The 19,188-nt window shown below is 39.5% G+C and overlaps 1 protein-coding gene across 1 annotated transcript in view; it reads left to right on the top strand.

The window, feature by feature from the left end:
• The window catches only part of LOC124877931 (metal transporter CNNM4), a 53,054-nt gene that overhangs the window by 18,699 nt on the left and 15,167 nt on the right, over positions 1-19,188 (top strand). The window contains exons 2-5 of the mRNA XM_047381569.1: positions 843-986; positions 1,180-1,314; positions 6,404-6,573; positions 18,685-18,781. Of these exons, the coding sequence (XP_047237525.1) occupies positions 843-986; positions 1,180-1,314; positions 6,404-6,573; positions 18,685-18,781 (546 nt within the window). The remainder of the gene's footprint in view (positions 1-842; positions 987-1,179; positions 1,315-6,403; positions 6,574-18,684; positions 18,782-19,188) is intronic.

Genomic DNA, 19,188 nt, shown 5'->3' with positions numbered 1-19,188 from the left:
CTGGATCACATCAGAGAGTTGCATGATGTATTTCTGTTTCCAAGAATGTTAATGTTTTCTATTATCACTTATAGAACAAGAATGTTATCGTTAAAGGGATGGAAAATGTACCGTCATTTAGTTTCGTGGGACGTGAGTGGGTACAAGACCATTAATCACATTTTATGCTGTTTTGTTATGTAATTTATCTAATTCGTGCATTAACCTTTTAAACAAAAGATTGGTGTGAGTCCGTGTCTGCGACGATGAGTCCCTCATCTCCAGCTTTCCCTCGGACCACCACTATGATTTATCTGCATCGCCACAGCGTGATGCCTTCAGGCTCCCTGTCTATTGTACATAGAGCTGGGCGATATGGACAAAAATGGTCTAGTTTCTAAGACAGTATCTGCTTCAAAACAAAGTGAAAGAACAAATTAAAATAACTAATAAAACATGAATAATAACTATTGAAATCTGTTTGAATTGAAGACTAATATAAGTGGCTGTCTGTTAGTATTGTTTCTTACTGAATTTTAAAGCCTACCTTTTATATTTTGTTATTGACATTTCTCCATAAAATATTAAAATTGTTTTATTACCCAGCCCTAATTATACATGTTTTATCATAATATTAGTTGCATGCTTTAGTTTCTGTGCTGCATGATGATTACAGTAACACACAAAACGTTTCATTAAAGTGAAAGTCAAAAAGATTTAATAATTACACATTATTTTATTGCATTTGAAGCTTTTGTATTGCTCTCGGGTTAGCAAACAGTTTTTCATCCTTATTTGATTGAAAGGGGCTGTGGAGCGAATGTACTGAGAATCCTACGGATTAACCTCTCTGTCTCCTCCAGGAAAGTCCCACCTGGCCATTGTCCAGAAGGTGAACAACGAGGGGGAAGGAGATCCGTTCTACGAAGTTTTGGGCTTGGTCACTCTTGAAGACGTGATCGAGGAGATAATTAAATCAGAGATTCTGGATGAGTCAGACCTTTACAGTAAGGTTTTGTTTTTAACATTATTTAACATTTTAATTTAAGTAGCCCATTTATTCATATGTGTGGTTTCTAGAATATTTATAAGAATGTTTTACAAATTCGTTGATGTGGAAACTGTTATAAGATTATTCGCTTATGCTGCTGTAAATCTGAATGGTGCATACGTTTCTCTGCTGTGTGTATCACTTCTCAGCTGACAATCGCACCAGGAAAAGGGTGGTGCCCAACAAGAACAAGAGAGACTTCTCTGCCTTCAAAAACGAAGGCGAGTCAAAGGTAAAGGTCTCTCCTCAGCTGCTGCTGGCCGCTCATCGCTTCCTGGCCACAGGTGGGAAATGTAGCGAGGAAACCTTGCACAAACTGACACGCATGGCATTTATAGCTGTATTTGTCCCTGTATTAGCACTCATTCCAGAAAATAAATTCAGCTTTTATTTCAGTATCACATTCTCACACAGAAAGTTTGAGGAAAAATCCAACCTTTCATTTATTAAGTAGGAAAAAAAATCATGAAATGACTTCCACCCCTCCAAACCATTTATATAAACTTAATGTTGTTTGCCTCAGGTCTTAATAGAACTTCTCAAAATGGGAAAGACAAGAGCCAAATGTGTTTGATGCGTTTATGAATAAAAAGTCTCAACCAAACTTGCTCAAATCTCCAGTCGGAGCAATAATTAAAAGTTTAAAACAACTGGAGCTGGAAGCTGGACAAGGACTGATGTTTTTCTTTGTCACTGCATACAGAAAGCAGGATGGTAAGGGAGATTTTAAAAAAGCACTCCAAGACTCACTGAATGCCAGAAAACCGCCTTTTCTGTTCTACCATCACAGATGTGTGTGGAGTTTACTAAACGCTACCCGGGTTTTAACTGGAACCGCCTGCATTGATGAGGTGAAACTATGTTTCAACAAACACCATACTTAGGTATGGTGGAGGATCAGTGATGCTGTGGGTGTGTTTCTCTTCCAAAGGCCCTGAGAACCTTCTTAGAGCACGTAGCTCTTGCCAAATCTTTGTATAATCAGGACATTTTCAATAAAAAAATTAATTGCTTCTGTCAGAAAACTCAAAATAGGTCATCAGTTTGTCTTCAAGTCTGGTAATGATCCAAAACACATGACTAAAATAACACACGAAATCAGCCATCTTCTGTGGCCCTCTCAGTCCCTGCACCTAAGTCCTGTAGAAAAGCTGTTTGGTGAGCTGAAAACAGAGCATAACAGGGACCCTGAGACTCTGGACAATGTGGAGAGATTGATAAAAAAAGGACAAATGGTCAGAGATCCCTCATGCTGTGTGCTCCAACCTTGTGAAATGTCAGAGAAGACTTAGTTCTATTGGTGAAAGCGGGTTGTAGAAAGTTTTAACAGCATTATTTATTTAGATAAAAGGACAATTACCCCTTAACATTGGCTTGTTTTCCCTCTGGATAAATGTACTTTGATTACAGGTTGGATTTTTCTAAATGTTTCCAATGTGAGTAACTATTTCACAATGGATCCTTTCAGGTTTGCCTCTTCATGTGCAGAGCGCTGTGAACATAGGAGATGCTAATCTGGTATTAAAGTGCATTTTTAAACAGAAGGACTCTTTATAGCAAGGTCATTAATTGATGCACCCTGTCATCAGACAGCAGCGACAGGCTCACACATGCAGTGAGGAAAGGAAAATGTCATTTGATGCGCCAACCAGCACACCACAGACTCAGCTCTGCTTCTAGAGATGCCGCCTCAAATCACTTGAGAGTCTGTTGCAATCTGCCTGGTTAGCATGTCTGTTAGCTGATACGCTCTGCCACAAACTGCTAACTGCACATGGCATGACGTAGCACTTCCTCCCCATACACAAAGTGTCTGACTGTGGACGTAGCATTGGTTTCAGGTGACTTTGTTACTGATTTCTCTAGCAAAATTATTGTGTCATTAAGAGGGAGCTGGATCTTTCTACAGTTTCTATTTCAAAGAAAATACGTATGTTTTTTTCTCATTATTTTCCTCGCTCTGCGTATGTAACAGGGCTTTGTTTGCATGGCGTACTCTTTGTTTGTTCCTAGCTTGGGAGGAGACCCAACCCTTACGGCTGATTGCAACAGCTTGACTTATGACGGTTGAGAAATCTAACATTTGACAAATTCCTGCTGTCTAACAGGGGTTCTGCAAATAACATAAAAGGCAAACAAATATATGTGTCAAGGAAGGTAAGTGGGAAAACAGTTTGGGTTGGAAAACAATGTAATCATGCTGCTTTTTTCTCAGAATAAAGCAGTAGTTAGCGTTTTAAAACTTTAGGAGTCAAAAAATGTTAAATATTCATTCCATAATTTTAATAAGGATTCCCAAAATCTGTATTTGTGAACAGATAAACAATCAATGCCACAAAACATGTACTGACAAACAAATATGTCCCCTAAAACCTTCTAAGGAGACATATCATGCTTTTACATCCTTCCTTTTCACACTTAAATAATTAACTCATGGCAATTCCTCTTTATATAGACCACAACTGAATGGTTTGTTATTGTAGCTCCAGAGGCTCCTCTTTTACCTGTTCTGAGGTGCATCTGAGAGCAACTCGTTTTGGTGCCGTCTCTTTAAATGCTATTGAGGCCCTTCACTCCCCCGCTCAACCCACCAGGTCAAAGAGCACTTCACTTTAACCAGTTCAGTCATTTTTGTAGTTTGATAACAATCATCTAGCACCACAGAAACAAGAAAAAAATGGCAAAAACAATGCTAAACTGTTTATATAATAATACTATTAAAACATGCAGGATGGTTCTGTCCTCAAGGAGCTAAAAGCAGCACACAGCACTAACATCAGCAGAGGCACGATGCTACTGCTATCAAAACAATGCCCAGGACGTCATATCAACACAATACATTCATGTCTAAAATAAAGTTTGTTGTCATTTTAGTGTTATTTGCAGCTTATAGCTTTTTTGTGTCCGTCGTTTCCATAGACAGAAGGAACTGATTGCTTAATCAAATGGAAGTATTTCAGCAAATCCTTCTTGATACTGGAAGAGGTTGATGAAGAACTCGTCCTTGAAGAGGAGGAAATGGGAATTTCTCCACTGATGTAGGAACATTTCCATGAAAAATAAAATTTGGCCAGGCACTTCGAAGAGGTTCTGATGCTGGGGGACGGTATGTGGGTTAATACACCTAACAACCGAACCAAACTCATCCTCTTTCAGTTTCGGCATACTTGAACTTGGACTACAAAATTGCAGCGAGAAATAAACATGGCGGATACGCAATACTGTATTTGTCTCTTTAAGTCTCGGCTAAACCTTTAGACTTATTATGGAAAGGCTAACTCCTCAGCTTTATTGTAAAGTATGAAGTTGGCCCAAATGATGTTAATATATAAATACAGTAAAAAGACTAGATTTAAAACATTTTTAGTCTAAAGATGAAACCTGTTAACTGTAGCTCCAGGTCTGAACATGAGATATGTTGCATTCTGCCCTAAATTTGATCAAATCATAAAGGACTTTGACATGCCACACAATTTCTACAATCTTAATCACACTGATGTACAGATCCAAATACAATAAATGCCGGACCTTTGCTTTCTAATGATCATTTTTGTAGTTTAAAAACAGAGAGAGGATGAGGAAGAAGGACTGCAGCGTTAAATTGACGCAGGGAGAAAAGCTCTTTGTTAGAACAGTGGTCACAGACGCAATCACACTAGATAAACATTTCTGCCGTTCATAGGTTACCTTTGGTCACGAGTGCTAAATCAGCCAACTGATTAAAGTGCAAACCAATGATTATATTTCAGGATAAAAAGATTAATTAATTTTTTATTGTATCTGTGGATTTGTTTTCACTTTTTTTCATTTTGGCTTCATTTTTGTTTAATAAACAGCGACCTGGTGGAATCTGTTGTGTGGTAATGTTCACTTTAGGTTCAACCTGTTCAACCTGAGGAAGAACAGATCCTTTATTTATATGTTAAAATCTTGGTATATATGGTATTTTTTCATACAAACAATAAAAATCGGTGTGAGATTAAAAGCTAAATCCAAACCTATGCAGTGACTTCAGGAGCAACACAATCTCTGCAGTGTGGTGTTCTGGATCTATTGAAAGATCTTTAAGAGTACAGAGGAAACCATAGAGGGCTTGAAGCCTCCAGGCAGCAAGGTGAAACACGTCACACAGGTTTTCCTGGCGTTTGGGATGTAAACAACAACAAGCATGCCATGGGAAAACTCTGTGCTGTATTTATTATGGCCTCCGCGTCTAGGCAGCAGGGAGGCTCCCTTGCTGTAATCTGACCACGGTTGCGCAATGTGTTACTAAGAAGTTACAGTCCATGGATATGCTTCGCTGCTTCTCTGATTAAGTTCTGTCCGACCGAATATTTGATCCCTGAAGTGATGGAAAATAACCACAAGATCTAAATGGGAAAGAGCCACAGCTCACTCTGAAGATTTTCTTTTCTGATTCAAACGTTAGAAACTGTATTCATCTGTTTGTCCTAAAGGCCAAAAAAAAAAAAACCTGGATGACCCTAAGAAAAAGGAGAACTTGTCAAGTTTTATAATCTGTACTGAAGTTAAACAGTTTCAGTTCTCTTTTACACTTTTAGAATAACAAAAAACACCAAATTTTAACAAGTAAAAATAAAAATATTGAGACACATTGAATGGTTTCCATTATTGTGAAAAATAAAAACAATTCAGCAAGCAAATAATTAAATAAATAACCCCATTTAGTAAGCAAATAATGAGGTCTGAAGCCCAAAATAATTGCTTGTACCACCACTGTCGTTTTACTATAGAGATTTTATGCAGATGTTGCCTGTAAACTGAGGAACTACTAAAACTATTCTGTTTTTATTGGTCATTTGTGTATATTTATTGGCCAAAGTTATAAGGAGCCACTGTAAAGGACCCAAAGAGCCACAGCTTGCAGACCCTGATCTAACCTGTTCCACTGTAGATCTGGATGTATGTTCAGGGTCGTTGTCTTACCAGGAAGTGAACAATACGCTCCAGTTTCAAGCCTTGTGCAGCATCTACTAGCTTTTATTTCACAATTGCCCTGTATGTAGCTCTATTCATCTCTTCATCAACCTTTGCCAGCTTTCCTATCCCTGAAGGTCAGAAAATGCATCCTTGCACCATGATGCTGCCACCACCATGTTTTACTATGGAGATGGTGTGTTTAGTGTTAATTTGCTTCACGCAGCACTTTGCATTTAGACCTAAAAGCTGAATTTGGTTCTCGTCTCTTCTTCCTCATGCAGTGCACTGTTGTATCTGAATTAAATGTGTTTTTTAATTACTAAACTTCAGCCAGAATACAGTAGTTTACAGTGATGAAATGGATAGGGATGAGTATCATTTAGTCCTCAAAAATGACATGAAATATTGCAATGTTTTTTGGTTCTTCTGCAGAAGTGAGCTTGTTCAATCCGACTCACATCTCGGAAAAGGTGCTGCTCCGAATCTTACGCCATCCTGATGTCATCCAGGAGATCAAGTTCAATGAAAACGACAAGCGATCAGCTCATCACTACATCTATCAGAGAGGCAAGGCTGTCGACTTCTTCATCCTCATCCTCCAGGTAGGAAGCTGTCTGGGATGAAGGGTTAAAGATGCTCTGTCACACATACAACTATGTGTTGCAAGTTCGCTGATAGATGTAGTAGTTTTGACTCCTACCAGACTGTCCTCTTATCTCAAAGCAACTGTTTGTTTGTGGGGGTCCAAATGGTCTCTTGAAATGTTTGGAAACCTGTGGAATGTGATTCTGTTATTTTCCAGGCACGACACAGACAATAATATCCCAGAACTCTACAAGCATTTTTAAAGTAACTTGTTTTATCCTAAGCCTCTAGGATGTTAAAATAATCTGAGTAGGAATCCTGTTACTGATGCGTTTACAGACCCAAATAGCATACGTTTATTTTAGTTTTGATGTTTTTAATGAATGAGGAAGAAAATATAGTTGTTTGGTGATCAGCAGGTCGAAACCTATCATAGCCGATGAAGGGAAAACTGTTCGATATTGATCAGTGGCCGACTCGTTGATCTTATTCGCTAGGTTAACTAACACTGCCAAACCAAGCCGCTGTATATGATTAACAGATTCAGTGAAACAGACTAAATAAGGTTTGTTTACATTGTAAAAATTAGGATAATCAACTTTAGAGAGCACGGTGCAAAGTTATGTACTTAGTGTATGGAGGTGTTTGTATGCATAAAGTCTCTTAGTGGTCTGGCTGTTTACCACCAGGGTAGGAGGACTGAACTTCATATACAGTTACTGAGATTTTTATGTTTTATTTTTGAAGCCAGTAAATCTGTGGGCTTCCTTGAAGACCTGAGGATATCTCCATGATGTCTCTAATAATGTAATAATGTTTAAGGACAAAGCTGTCAGTGGTCGGATGTCGTGGATCCTTCAGTGCATTTAAAGAAACCGTGTTTCTATGTTAGTGAAGTTTGACGAGTAAAAGTAGGGAAAACAAGCGGGTCGGAACAGTTGGAATCGGAATGTCTTGTCAGAAAGTTGTGGGATTGCTGAAAACAGTGGACGTATCTTCATACGACTGCGTTCCCATATGAAATAATGATCAGTGATCTGAATGTAATTTTAGACATAGCTGCTGTGCAGTAATTGACCTCCTGTTGCTTCACATGCCTGCTGTCATTCAGGTTCCAGCAAGCTAACACACACCCAGTTCGACGTGAGAATCTTTTCCTCTGCCTGTTTACTCGCTGTGGACTGAACACAAAAATCTGCCACCGCTTTGCACTTCTGCTGGATCCAGTCTTTAATCCCATTGTTCCATACAAATTCATTTCCCACACCGTGGTTTGGTTTCTGGTCCGAAACAGTCATTATGGTTGCCTCAGCTTCTCTCGGCTGCTCTGCTCTGTGAGACTTTCATTGTGGGAGGCCGGATGTCGCTGAGGACCCCACACGTGGAGTAATCCTCTGACACCTATCTGGGAGTTTCTGTTTGAATTCTGTCTTCAGTTAAAATTATTTTTTTGACGAAACTCTGTTGGATTCCAACAGCTTAAGATGAGTAACAACAAGGCGCTGGATGAAATGAGATCCATGGGGTTCATTGTTGAAGCTCGTCAGTTTGACAGTTAAAATAACCCATTTTCTTTAACTGTTTGCTTCATTATGCAGAAATTCTCATCAGCACGTGCTTGCCTGTCTCTCTCTTTAGATATCTACTTGCAACCATGACCGTAAGTTTATTTATTGAATTGTAGACCAATACAAAGTACTGGTTATCTGCGGAGGTGAATGGATAAAGATGCATCGATCTGAAGGTTTTTTTAATAAATATAAATCTGAAAAGTGTGGCTTGGATGCATATTCAGCTCCTTTTACCCCAAATAAAATCCAGTGCAAACAGTCGCCTTTAGAAATCACCTAATTAAAATGCAGTCCAGCTACAAGTAGTATAATTTCAGTAGAAATCCAGCCGGTCTGCAATAGCCTCAGAGGTTTGTTGGAGGACATTAATGAACAGCATCATGAAGGCCATGGATCACAGCAGAAAGGTCAGGCATAAAGTTATAGACAATTTTAAGCAGGGTTAATTTATAAAACAATTAGCCAAGCTTTGAACATCTCACAGAGCTATGTTCAGTCCATGGAGTATGGCACAACTACAAACCTGCCAAGACATGGTTGTCTGCTCAAACTAACAGGCAGTGTAAGGACAGCGTCTGTCCGTAAAATCGCCACAGACCCCTGGTTATTCTGAAAGAGGTTCAGAGATCTACAGCTCATGAGGGGGGATCTGTTGACTGGACAGCTCCTCAAACCTGGCCTACGTTAAAGAAAGCCGTTGTTGTAAGGAAAGCACTGGAAGTCCCGGCTAAGGCCTCGACGCTTGAACCCCGTGGAACTGCATTCACCTCCTATTCATACATTTAGCTCCACTGAAGCACAGTGTTCCTCTCACAGAGATACAGCTTTCAGATCTGCTTCTTAGGGAGCGACAATGTTCTGGTTTAAACACTGTCTATTCAGAGGAAATAAAGTGAGTTCTCAGCATAATATCAGTTAGGGCTGTGAAATATGAAGAAATGTCATGATGACAATATGACTTCAATACTCAACAGTGTTAATGTCCATCTGGTTTAGGTTTGTTGCAAACATCTATAACATGCACTTTATTAATGATTTTACCACCTAATTACCAATTTACATTGTTATGCTGCAAAAAACAGTATAAACCAAAAGATATTATTATGATTAAGAGCTGGAATGAATAGTTCTTCAATAATTAACATATTTTTATTGCAGCTCAAGCAGGCATTTGCTATATTTTATGATGTACAGTAGTAATAATAGATTTGCCATATGTTTTGCAGCTATGGTATCAATACAGGTTTTCCTTATTGACCGTGACGGATTAATTATCCGAATGTGGAAAATCGATCTCTCGATAAAAACATACGTTGTCGTTTTCCTTTCCTTGTTCAGGATCTGACCCGGTATATTCTGTGCCTGCCGTGTGTTTGGAGCCACTATTTGGCCTCTATGGGAATGTCATTGTCGCTGTTGACATGCACAGCCAGCAGGGTCACAGAAATCTGGGTTTGGAGAGAATCTTTGTTGCCGGGGGAGATGATTACATTTGGGTAAAACCTGTTTTCCGTTCGGGCGGACGGTAGAACGACCCGAAGGTAGAAAGTAGGCCTTAAAGTTTTCCTCAAAGCTATGGAACCTGTGGTAGAGGGACTCTGGTCAGAGGAGACCAGAAAACATGCCAATCCCCAGGGCAACAAAGGGAGAGGCTGCCTCAAAGCATATTTGTGTGTTAGGATGATCCAGTCAAAGCCCGGACCTAAATCCAACCGAGAATGTGAGGCAAGACCTACTTTTCACATATTCTCTGCATCCATTATGAGTCAGCTGAATTTGTGGATAGAGCTGAAGATTAGGGTGATGGCAAGGAGGCCTTACAGCCTCAGAGACTTTCAGCTCATCACCAAAGATATGTCGTCAAAATACCAACAGAAACAGAAAAAGCTGGTTAGCAATTATAAGAAGAGTTTGATTGCTATGTTGCTAATAAAGCTTTTTCCATTGTTTGAGGAGATTATAAATAATTTTTGGCATGCCATTAAAAAAAAAAAAAAACTAATATTTTTTATAAATACCCTAACTCAGAATTTACTTTATAATCTTTTGAGACACAAACGTCTTGGTTGAATGAAATACATTTTAAACCTAAATCTGCAAGTGGTGTGAATATTGTTTGGCTTAGCTCTGTGAACCACATATGAATGATATGTAGGTATAACTTAAATAATGTTTCTTTTATCTATCTATCGAATCATTGCTATTCAGAGCTGATCTTTTCTCAGTAAGTGCACCGTTAGTAAAGCTAACTAAAATGGATTGAAGATACAGTGAAACGTTGGTATATGATGGAGGATGTTGCTGCCTGGTTGCCAGTATGTCGCTCAGCATCACTATGAATGAATGAACTAACTGGTTGTAACATGCTGCAGATGTTGAGTGGAATCTATGACTCCTTTTCACAGCTTGGTAGAACGGAGAGGACTAAAGTCAAGTTTTTCCATTAAACCTTCTGGTATTTACTGGATGTGTTTAAACAGAAACAGAACCGTCAGGCTGGAAATGGGTGCTCGTATGTTCAGCTCATGTTTAGTGGCTTTGTGTGTATATATGTGTGTGTGTTTCTTTGTTTGTGTACCTGTTTACATTTTAGGACCTTTTTGGTTTAATCACTTCCCTTGTGAAGAATGATAGGCCTTGTGGGGGACCTATCAGTCTTCGCTCTTAATGAAGTGGACAACCATTTTTATTGTTAGGGCTAAAGTGTGAATCAGGCTGAGGCTCAGATTATGGTGATTGTCACGGTTAGACAGAAACCTTGCTCAAATGAATGGAAGTCGATGCAATGTCCTAATAAGGGTAGAGATATGAACGTGTGTGTGTGTGTGTTGTGGGCAGAGATGATCACTGTCAGCAGACTGGATGTTTGTTTATGACCACAGTGATTCACGTCTCCATGAAGATGCTCTGAGGTTCTCACAAAGCAGCTGCTCTGCACAGAGTCACATTTCTGCTGCATTCAGGGAATTTTCTTCAGCTTCCACTGGAAAATCCCTGGATTACAAGGCTGCTTGTATTTGCACTCCACAGACTAAAAGCCTTTATTGTGTCTCTGTTGTTACAAGTACATCTGTCCATTAAAGTTCTGCTTGTCATGGGTTAATGCATGTTCTCTTTGAATATTCCTAAAAAAGCAAAAATATGGAAAGTGAAGGGCTGAGTGTTGATGCTGGTGCAGAAATTATGTCAGAGTTTCATTCCAGAAAAGTTCTTCCTGTTGTGAGCAAGAGATGGAAAAATAGAGTCCCGGGAGAATAAGAAATATTCCTTGACAAAAAAGGAGATATTTCCACTGTGTGTGTGTCATGCTGGAGTTCAGTTTGACGTTGACTCACGGTGTTACGCCTCATTGTAAAAACGCGTGTCAATCGGTGACTCTAACCAACCGCTTATTTTGTAAACGCGTTGGTTTGAAGCCACTAAACTTTGGTGGCTCAGTCACATGTTAACACAGATTTAACAGCATACATGCAAACAGAAGACCACAATCCTACCCTCATTCACACAAACACCGACCGGATGTTAAAGTGTGGTGCATGCAGAGACGCGATGCTGGCTTTGTTATAACAGCGCTGTGACAGTGAATCCTCCACCTTCTGCAGGGGTTTACCTCTCAGCTTCACACACACACACACACACACATATGGACAGCATCTTCAGAAGGCATGGATGCACATTACCTCATCCTGCTTTGCGCTGTGTTTTTATCTGGGATAGTTCACACACAGCTCCGTTTCAGAGCTCTCATCCTCTGCTGTTGCTCATTGTAAGGATGAAAAGGTTCCTCATCAGAGCAGCACATCGGGATAATCTGACCTAAACTTTCACGTGGTGGTTATGCACAGTTGTTCCGAGCTGTTAGTATATTACCTAAATGAAACAGCAGTCAGTTTGATCTCATTTTGGAGAAGCAGTGAGTAGTTTTAAAGGGGAAGTCGAGTAAACAGAAGGAACCATTGGAAAATAAAATGTGCAACTTGATAAAACAACTCTGTGAATTCTCTATTAGGATTTTTCATACCACATCATCTCAGCATCAGATAGGAACATTATTTTAGAGATTTAAATCTCAAAGCAAATGTTCACATCTATCAGTTTTAAGCTGTATATCTTCAGACTCCACTGAAACACAAGCTAGATTTGTAATAGTGTGAAAGGGGTAGAATCCAGCACAGCAACTTTCATTTTTGTAAAACTTTCCAGTCACATTTTTAAAATGCGTCTTTTCGACCAAGTAGGGCAGATTTATTTAAGGAAAAAGAAGTGATATAATAAAACGCTTCTTTTCCTTATAATAATATAAACGTTCTCTTGATTACTCTTTTCATATCCTCACTTATGGCTGAGACTTTTTATTATTTGTGTTTATTGCTGTTAATGTTGGTGGTTGGCCCCGTTGGATAACAGCCTTATTGAACAAAGTGTTTACATTCTTATGTCCACATCAAACTCTTTTCTTCTTTTATTTAATATCGTAGGAACTATTTCATGTTTATTATAACTAAAGACATTTTCCCATATTTTCAGTTTCTGTTGTTATTTCACTTTATTAATTTCTAACCATACTAATGTTATGTGTTTAAAATATTGGCTATGTTGGCGTATATGAACATGTAGTTTCTTGCGCTCTCAGAATTTAACATGGGGGGGAAATTGACAATATCACTGTAGAGTTTGTGAGTCGGATGTTAAAAAAACCCACAGAAACAGTAACCAAGCTCTAAAAATAAATCACACTGTGATATAATAGAATTAGGCTTATTTTAGGGTTATTCTCCAGCTCCATAAAGCTCCTAACCTCTTCATTTTAACACCTTATTAAACTTCCCTCCTGCAGCTCACACTTATGTTGAAGCTTTATTAAACTTTGAGAAGGTCCACCTACTTCCGTTCAAACCTTTTTTTACCTTTCTGGCTTCACTGACCCGTGGCCACAAATAGGTCCAGTAGCATAAACCCAGGAGCACATCAGGTATTCTGTTTCCTCATTTAATGGAGAGGAACTTCAGTAGGTTGTTTATGACTCATACTGCTCCATGTTGAACTTTGACCAAGACACATCTGCAGGTTAGGTCCCACACACGCCTCAGCAAAACATCTCCCGGACGAACACTTTGAACTTTAAGCTGAATCACTGCAAACGAGAGACGGTCTTCTGCTGTAAAAGGTCATTGATTTGGAATAATTTAGTGAAGCTGCGTAAAAATCTAGAACAAGTTATAATTGACTTAAAGTTTTCTGTCTGTAATTTCTAGAGTAAACTGTACCAGGACAAATTCAGTTCAGGTCAAAGTTGGTGAAGATAAATATAAATCCTGTAGCTGCACCACCATAAACAGGGATTCTTTGTAAATGCTAAATTAAAACTTTGACTTTCAGACCTTAAAATACAATTACTTTGTTCTCAATAGTCTAGTTTAAACCTGAGGCAGGAGCAAAGCTTGAAACTAAAAAACGTCACTTCGGGGCTGAAAAGAAACACCTGAATGACCACGTTGCTGAGTATTAAGTTAATTGGTTAATTAGAATACCTACCAGCAGGAGGTCAATCATGGTCATTTTGGTTTGCTCAGAGGTCTGTTGAGCATCTGCTGGTTGTAAACTCAAATCAATTAACAATGAAAATGGAGCACCTTATAGAAATATAAAAAAGTAACACAAATAAATTATGGATAAGATTTGAGCATCTGATTGAATAAAACCAAGAGAAAAAAGCTGAGTACCAAGCATGGGTATCTATTACAGGTGTGAAAATGACGTAGGCTGGGATGAAAAGGTGAGAAGGTAAAATGATCCCTTGCGTCTTCACCGGTTGTATTCGAAACAGCTAGACTTAAAATGGTGTGCATAATTTATTAGAGAGTTAAGTCACGTTTCAAATCTATTGCACCATTAATAGAAGGTGGAGCTTATTGCACTGTTTGCATAAAACAGCCCCACAACCTTTTAGTCACGCTAAAGCTCGTCAGGAAATGGCTGCAACGTAAAGGCAGAGATGATTGATCTGTTGTGTAAAACACAATGTAGAGATAATTCTAGATAGCGGATCATTGCAGATAGAAGGGTTGAACATTTGGTCTCTGGATACTGAAGATTCATTTCAGCTCTGTGTTAATAATTAATAAAGGTCAGAATGAGTTAACTTTAAAAAAAAAAATACCTAGTGGCTTGAATTGTTCAAACCCTTCAGACAAATAAAGCTTTATTTTTCGATAACACACCTGCAGACGGATCAGTCATTGAGTAAACACCCAGTACTGGTGCAGCGAAGTGGTCTGACTGTCCTGTCAGTGGAGACCTGGGACTGCAGCACCTCTCCACCTCTCTGCCTCCCTGTTCTGTAGCTGCTCCCTCTTCATGCCTCCCAGTAAATTAAGCAGCTGAACATGCACCGGTGCCCATGTTGCAGTAAACACGCAGAGTTGACCTCATGTTAAAGATAAGTAACTCTTTAGTTGCGCTGATAAGCTGTAAGTAACAGAGGATCGTTGATGCTTTTATCCTTTGCTTTGGGCTGATTTAATGATAAATCAGAACAGCCAGAGGATGTCTCCTGTTTTCATTATATAAATCGTCTGATGACTCAGTGGCTTTCAGATTAATCTCCATGGCAGGTGTAAATATGTGTTACCTCTTGAATTTGGACAAGCCTGAAGACAATTACTACTCAATAAAATAAATATACAGATAAATTATCCTAATTTAAAAGATGTTTTTTGCAGTTTGGGCGTAGTCGCTGAGGAATAGAAGTATTATCATGAACACTTTACTGTAATTCCAGTTTTAGGTGAGCTTTGAGGTTCTACTAGTAAAAGGTTTTGCCGTGCACATTTGTTACATTTTTACCTGCACAAACATGATCCAACGCCCCACATAAAGCCACCAAAACATCCGAAGCATGTCAGAGCGGACCTCTCTTTGCTGAGGTATGCATCAATGTTGCGTTTGGTGCAGAAAAACAAAACCCTTTATCTTGCTCAGAATTTAACCAGCTAACAGTCATATTCAATAAATTAGAATATGTTCCAAAGAGGCTTATTAAAAGTACCTCTTAAAAATAACAACCTTTGAGCAGGTATTGAACATGTTTTCCATTAAGCCCACATTTCTGTATTATAAAAAATGTTTTATTGGTCTGATGTAAAATTCTAACATTAAATGTTTTCATTAGCTGGAAAATCATAAATAACAGAAATAAAGGCTTGAAAACAACAGTCTGTGTTATTAATCAATATAACGTGTTTGCTACTAAAATAAATGAGCTCCTTAAAAATATTATAATTTATGGAATTGGTTTCTATATTGATTACATTTTATTGTTTCAATTCCAAAAATATTTACATCACAGGATTGGAAAAACTTTTTTTTGACTGGAAAAACTTCACAAACATTTTAGTCAAAAAGGATAAATGACCCATTTGTGTCATTTATCCAGAATCACCAAATCAATCTTTGACATGCACAGATGAATGCATTAATGATTGTCAGGTTTTCCCTCCTGAACCTTTGACCTCTACCACCTAAACTTATGGATGGATGGATGGATGGATGATGGATGTGTGCATTGATGGATAGATGGATGGATGGATGGATGGATGCTGGATGTGTGCATTGATGGATGGATGGATGGATGGATGGATGGATGATGGATGTGTGCATTGATGGATGGATGGATGGATGGATGGCTGGCTGGATGGATGGATGGATGATGGATGTGTGCATTGATGGATGGATGGATGGATGATGGATGTGTGCATTGATGGATGAATGGATGGGTGGATGGCTGGCTGGATGGATGGATGGATGATGGATGTGTGCATTGATGGATGGATGGATGGATGATGGATGTGTGCATTGATGGATGAATGGATGGATGGATGGATGGATGGATGGATGGATGATGGATGTGTGCATTGATGGATGAATGGATGGGTGGATGGCTGGCTGGATGGATGGATGGATGGATGGCTGGCTGGATGGATGGATGGATGGATGAATGGATGGGTGGATGGATGGATGAATGGATGGGTGGATGGATGGATGAATGGATGGGTGGATGGATGAATGGATGGATGCATGGATGGATGGATGGATGATGGATGTGTGCATTGATGGATGGATGGATGGATGGATGATGGATGTGTGCATTGATGGATGGATGGATGGATGGATGGATGATGGATGAATGGATGGGTGGATGGATGGATGAATGGATGGGTGGATGGATGGATGAATGGATGGGTGGATGGATGTGTGCATTGATGGATGGATGGATGGATGGATGGATGCATGGATGGATGGATGGATGATGGATGTGTGCATTGATGGATGGATGGATGGATGGATGATGGATGTGTGCATTGATGGATGGATGGATGGATGGATGGATGGATGCATGGATGGATGGATGGATGATGGATGTGTGCATTGATGGATGGATGGATGATGGATGTGTGCATTGATGGATGGATGGATGGATGAAATGATGGATGCATGGATGGATGGATGGATGATGGATGTGTGCATTGATGGATGGATGAATGGATGGGTGGATGGATGGATGGATGGATGGATGGATGGATGGATGGATGGATGGATGGGTGGATGGATGGATGGATGGATGGGTGGATGGATGAATGGCTGGCTGGCTGGATGGATGGATGGATGGATGGATGGATGGATGGATGATGGATGGATGGATGGATGGATGGATGGATGGATGAATGGATGAAATGATGGATGCATGGATGGATGGATGGATGGATGGATGGATGGATGAATGGATGAAATGATGGATGCATGGATGAACCCTGGAGCTTGTTTCCATTTTTACTCTTCTGATTTAGAAACAATAGGCCTCAGTGGTTGGAACTGCATAAACTGAATAGACTATATTGGATTCAGTCAGATCTGGACCTCAATGTTGCTGTTGTGCTTCAGATTTAGTTGATTGTGAGCTGGGCTCTACGGAGTGTTTATGACTGAAGCAGTTTTCCTTTTTTCATCCTGCTTTGTCTGGAATAACAAAGTTGTCTTTCTAAGCAGACGCATATCCTAAACATCCTAAAATAGCAGAAGGGATGGCTATATTACGATAAATGCCTTCCCTCAGTAAGGGCATTGAAGATGAGTCGTGGCTGGGTCTCCCAGCATGACGACGACCCGAAGCACACAGTCAGGGCAACTAAAGAGTGGCTCCGTAAGAAGCATCTCAAGGTCCTGGAGTGGCCTAGCCAGCCTCCAGACCTGGACCCAATCGAGAATCTTTGGAGGGAGCTGAAAGTCCGTATTGCCCAGGGGTAGCCCCGAAACCTGAAGGATCTGGAGAAGTTCTGTATGGAGGAGTGGTCCAAAATCCCTGCTGCAGTGTGTGCAAACCTCGTCAAGGACTACAGGAACGCCTGATGTCTGTAATTGCAAACAAAAGTTTCTGTACCAAAACGTTTTGGTTTTTTTGATGTATCAAATACTTATGTCCTGCAATAAAATGCAAATTAATTAGTTAAAAATCACACAATATGATTTTCTGGATTTTTATTTTAGATTCCATCACTGAGTTGAAGAGTACCTATGATAAAAATGAAAGACTTCTACATGCTTTGCAAGTGGAAAAACCTGCAAAATCAGCCATGTATCAAATACTTGTTTTCCCAACTTTTATGGACTCTTCATGTCTCCCTTTAAATCACTGCACTGTTTTTAACTTACAACTGTCTGAAGCTTTATTGAGTTCAAATATTAACCAAGGATGAGGTGGACTGAGTGACTACCATGTGGTTTGTCTTTCCGAACATTTTAGGTGCATATCTGACAGAACTGATGTTTGGAAGGCTTGAAATCTTAATTTGAAGACTATATACAGAGTATATATGGACTTCTAATAAAGCGTGTTGGTTAAAAACATTAATATAGGGATATACCAAGGGTAACAAATGTGTAAAATTATGATATTTTAATATAATTCCTAAATGTTTTGACCCTGTTAATTGGTCCTCATTAAGGGCTGGGCTGTTCAGGCTCTGTTCTGTGGTTCTGTTTACTCTTTTATTTTAACCGCCTGTTCTGCTTTCATCAGGCCGCTGCTTGTGTTGGGAGGGGATGGCAGGATGGATTAACTGTGCTGTGTTGTTGCTGTAGTTTACACATTCCAGCTGGCCGTGAACTGGGGCAACTCTGTGCCAGTACTTGGGCCTCCTTAACCCCCAATCTGTCTTCCCATCCCTCCATCAGCCTCTAAATCTAAAGAATCCTCAGTTAATTATTTTATATTTGTTGTATTCAGCATCTCTCTGCAGATGCAGCTTCTGTGGCTGCTTCATGTTCATGTTTCATCTCCTACAAATGATGCGCAGCTTCTCCAGAGGGCATCAGATGTGTTTTACGTGGAAATGTAGCACCCTCTAGAGGTCGAATGGTGTAATTTCATCAAAGCGAAACAACTACTCCTAGTTGAATACGATTTTCTGTTGCATGTTATTCTGTTTTAATTCTGTTTACGAAGAAAGAGAAATTGTTAGTTGTTTTAAATAAAAGAGCATCTTTTGTTGAAATCACCAGGGTCGAGTGGAGGTGGAGGCCGGAAACGAGAACATGAAGTTTGAGACGGGACCGTTCTCATATTATGGAGTCATGGCGATCAGTGCTTTCACTCTGGGTGAGTCCATAAACCTCTCTCTGGTTCAGTCTACGAACAGATCCCATTTTAATTCAATCTGTGGGAGTTGAAAAAGTTGTTGCAGTGACATTTGATGTCACCTTGTGACAACAAGGTGGCAGTAGATATTTTTCTTCACTTCTTAGAGCTCATTTTTTCAACTATTTTACACTGGTTGTTTTTTATTGGATTTGTCTCTTTGTTTCTTGACTTGTTGTCTTTTTTTTCCAAATGTCATGAAAAGTGCTGCTTTCAGGTTGTGTGAGGAAGGGAAGGACCAACATTTCTTTCTTTCTAATGTTAATTTTTATCTTTTTATTACTTCAGAAAGTCCCTGTTTATTTTTTTCCCCTGTCAGTTTCAGTCAACCTTTTGTTTTTTTCTGTTCCTTGCTGTCAGCGATCGTC

Source organism: Girardinichthys multiradiatus, chromosome 12 (genome assembly GCF_021462225.1).
Source record: "Girardinichthys multiradiatus isolate DD_20200921_A chromosome 12, DD_fGirMul_XY1, whole genome shotgun sequence".
NCBI classification, from domain to species: Eukaryota; Metazoa; Chordata; class Actinopteri; order Cyprinodontiformes; family Goodeidae; genus Girardinichthys; species Girardinichthys multiradiatus.
Note: the sequence above shows the minus strand (reverse complement) of the source record. Positions and strands in the feature narration are given on the sequence as shown.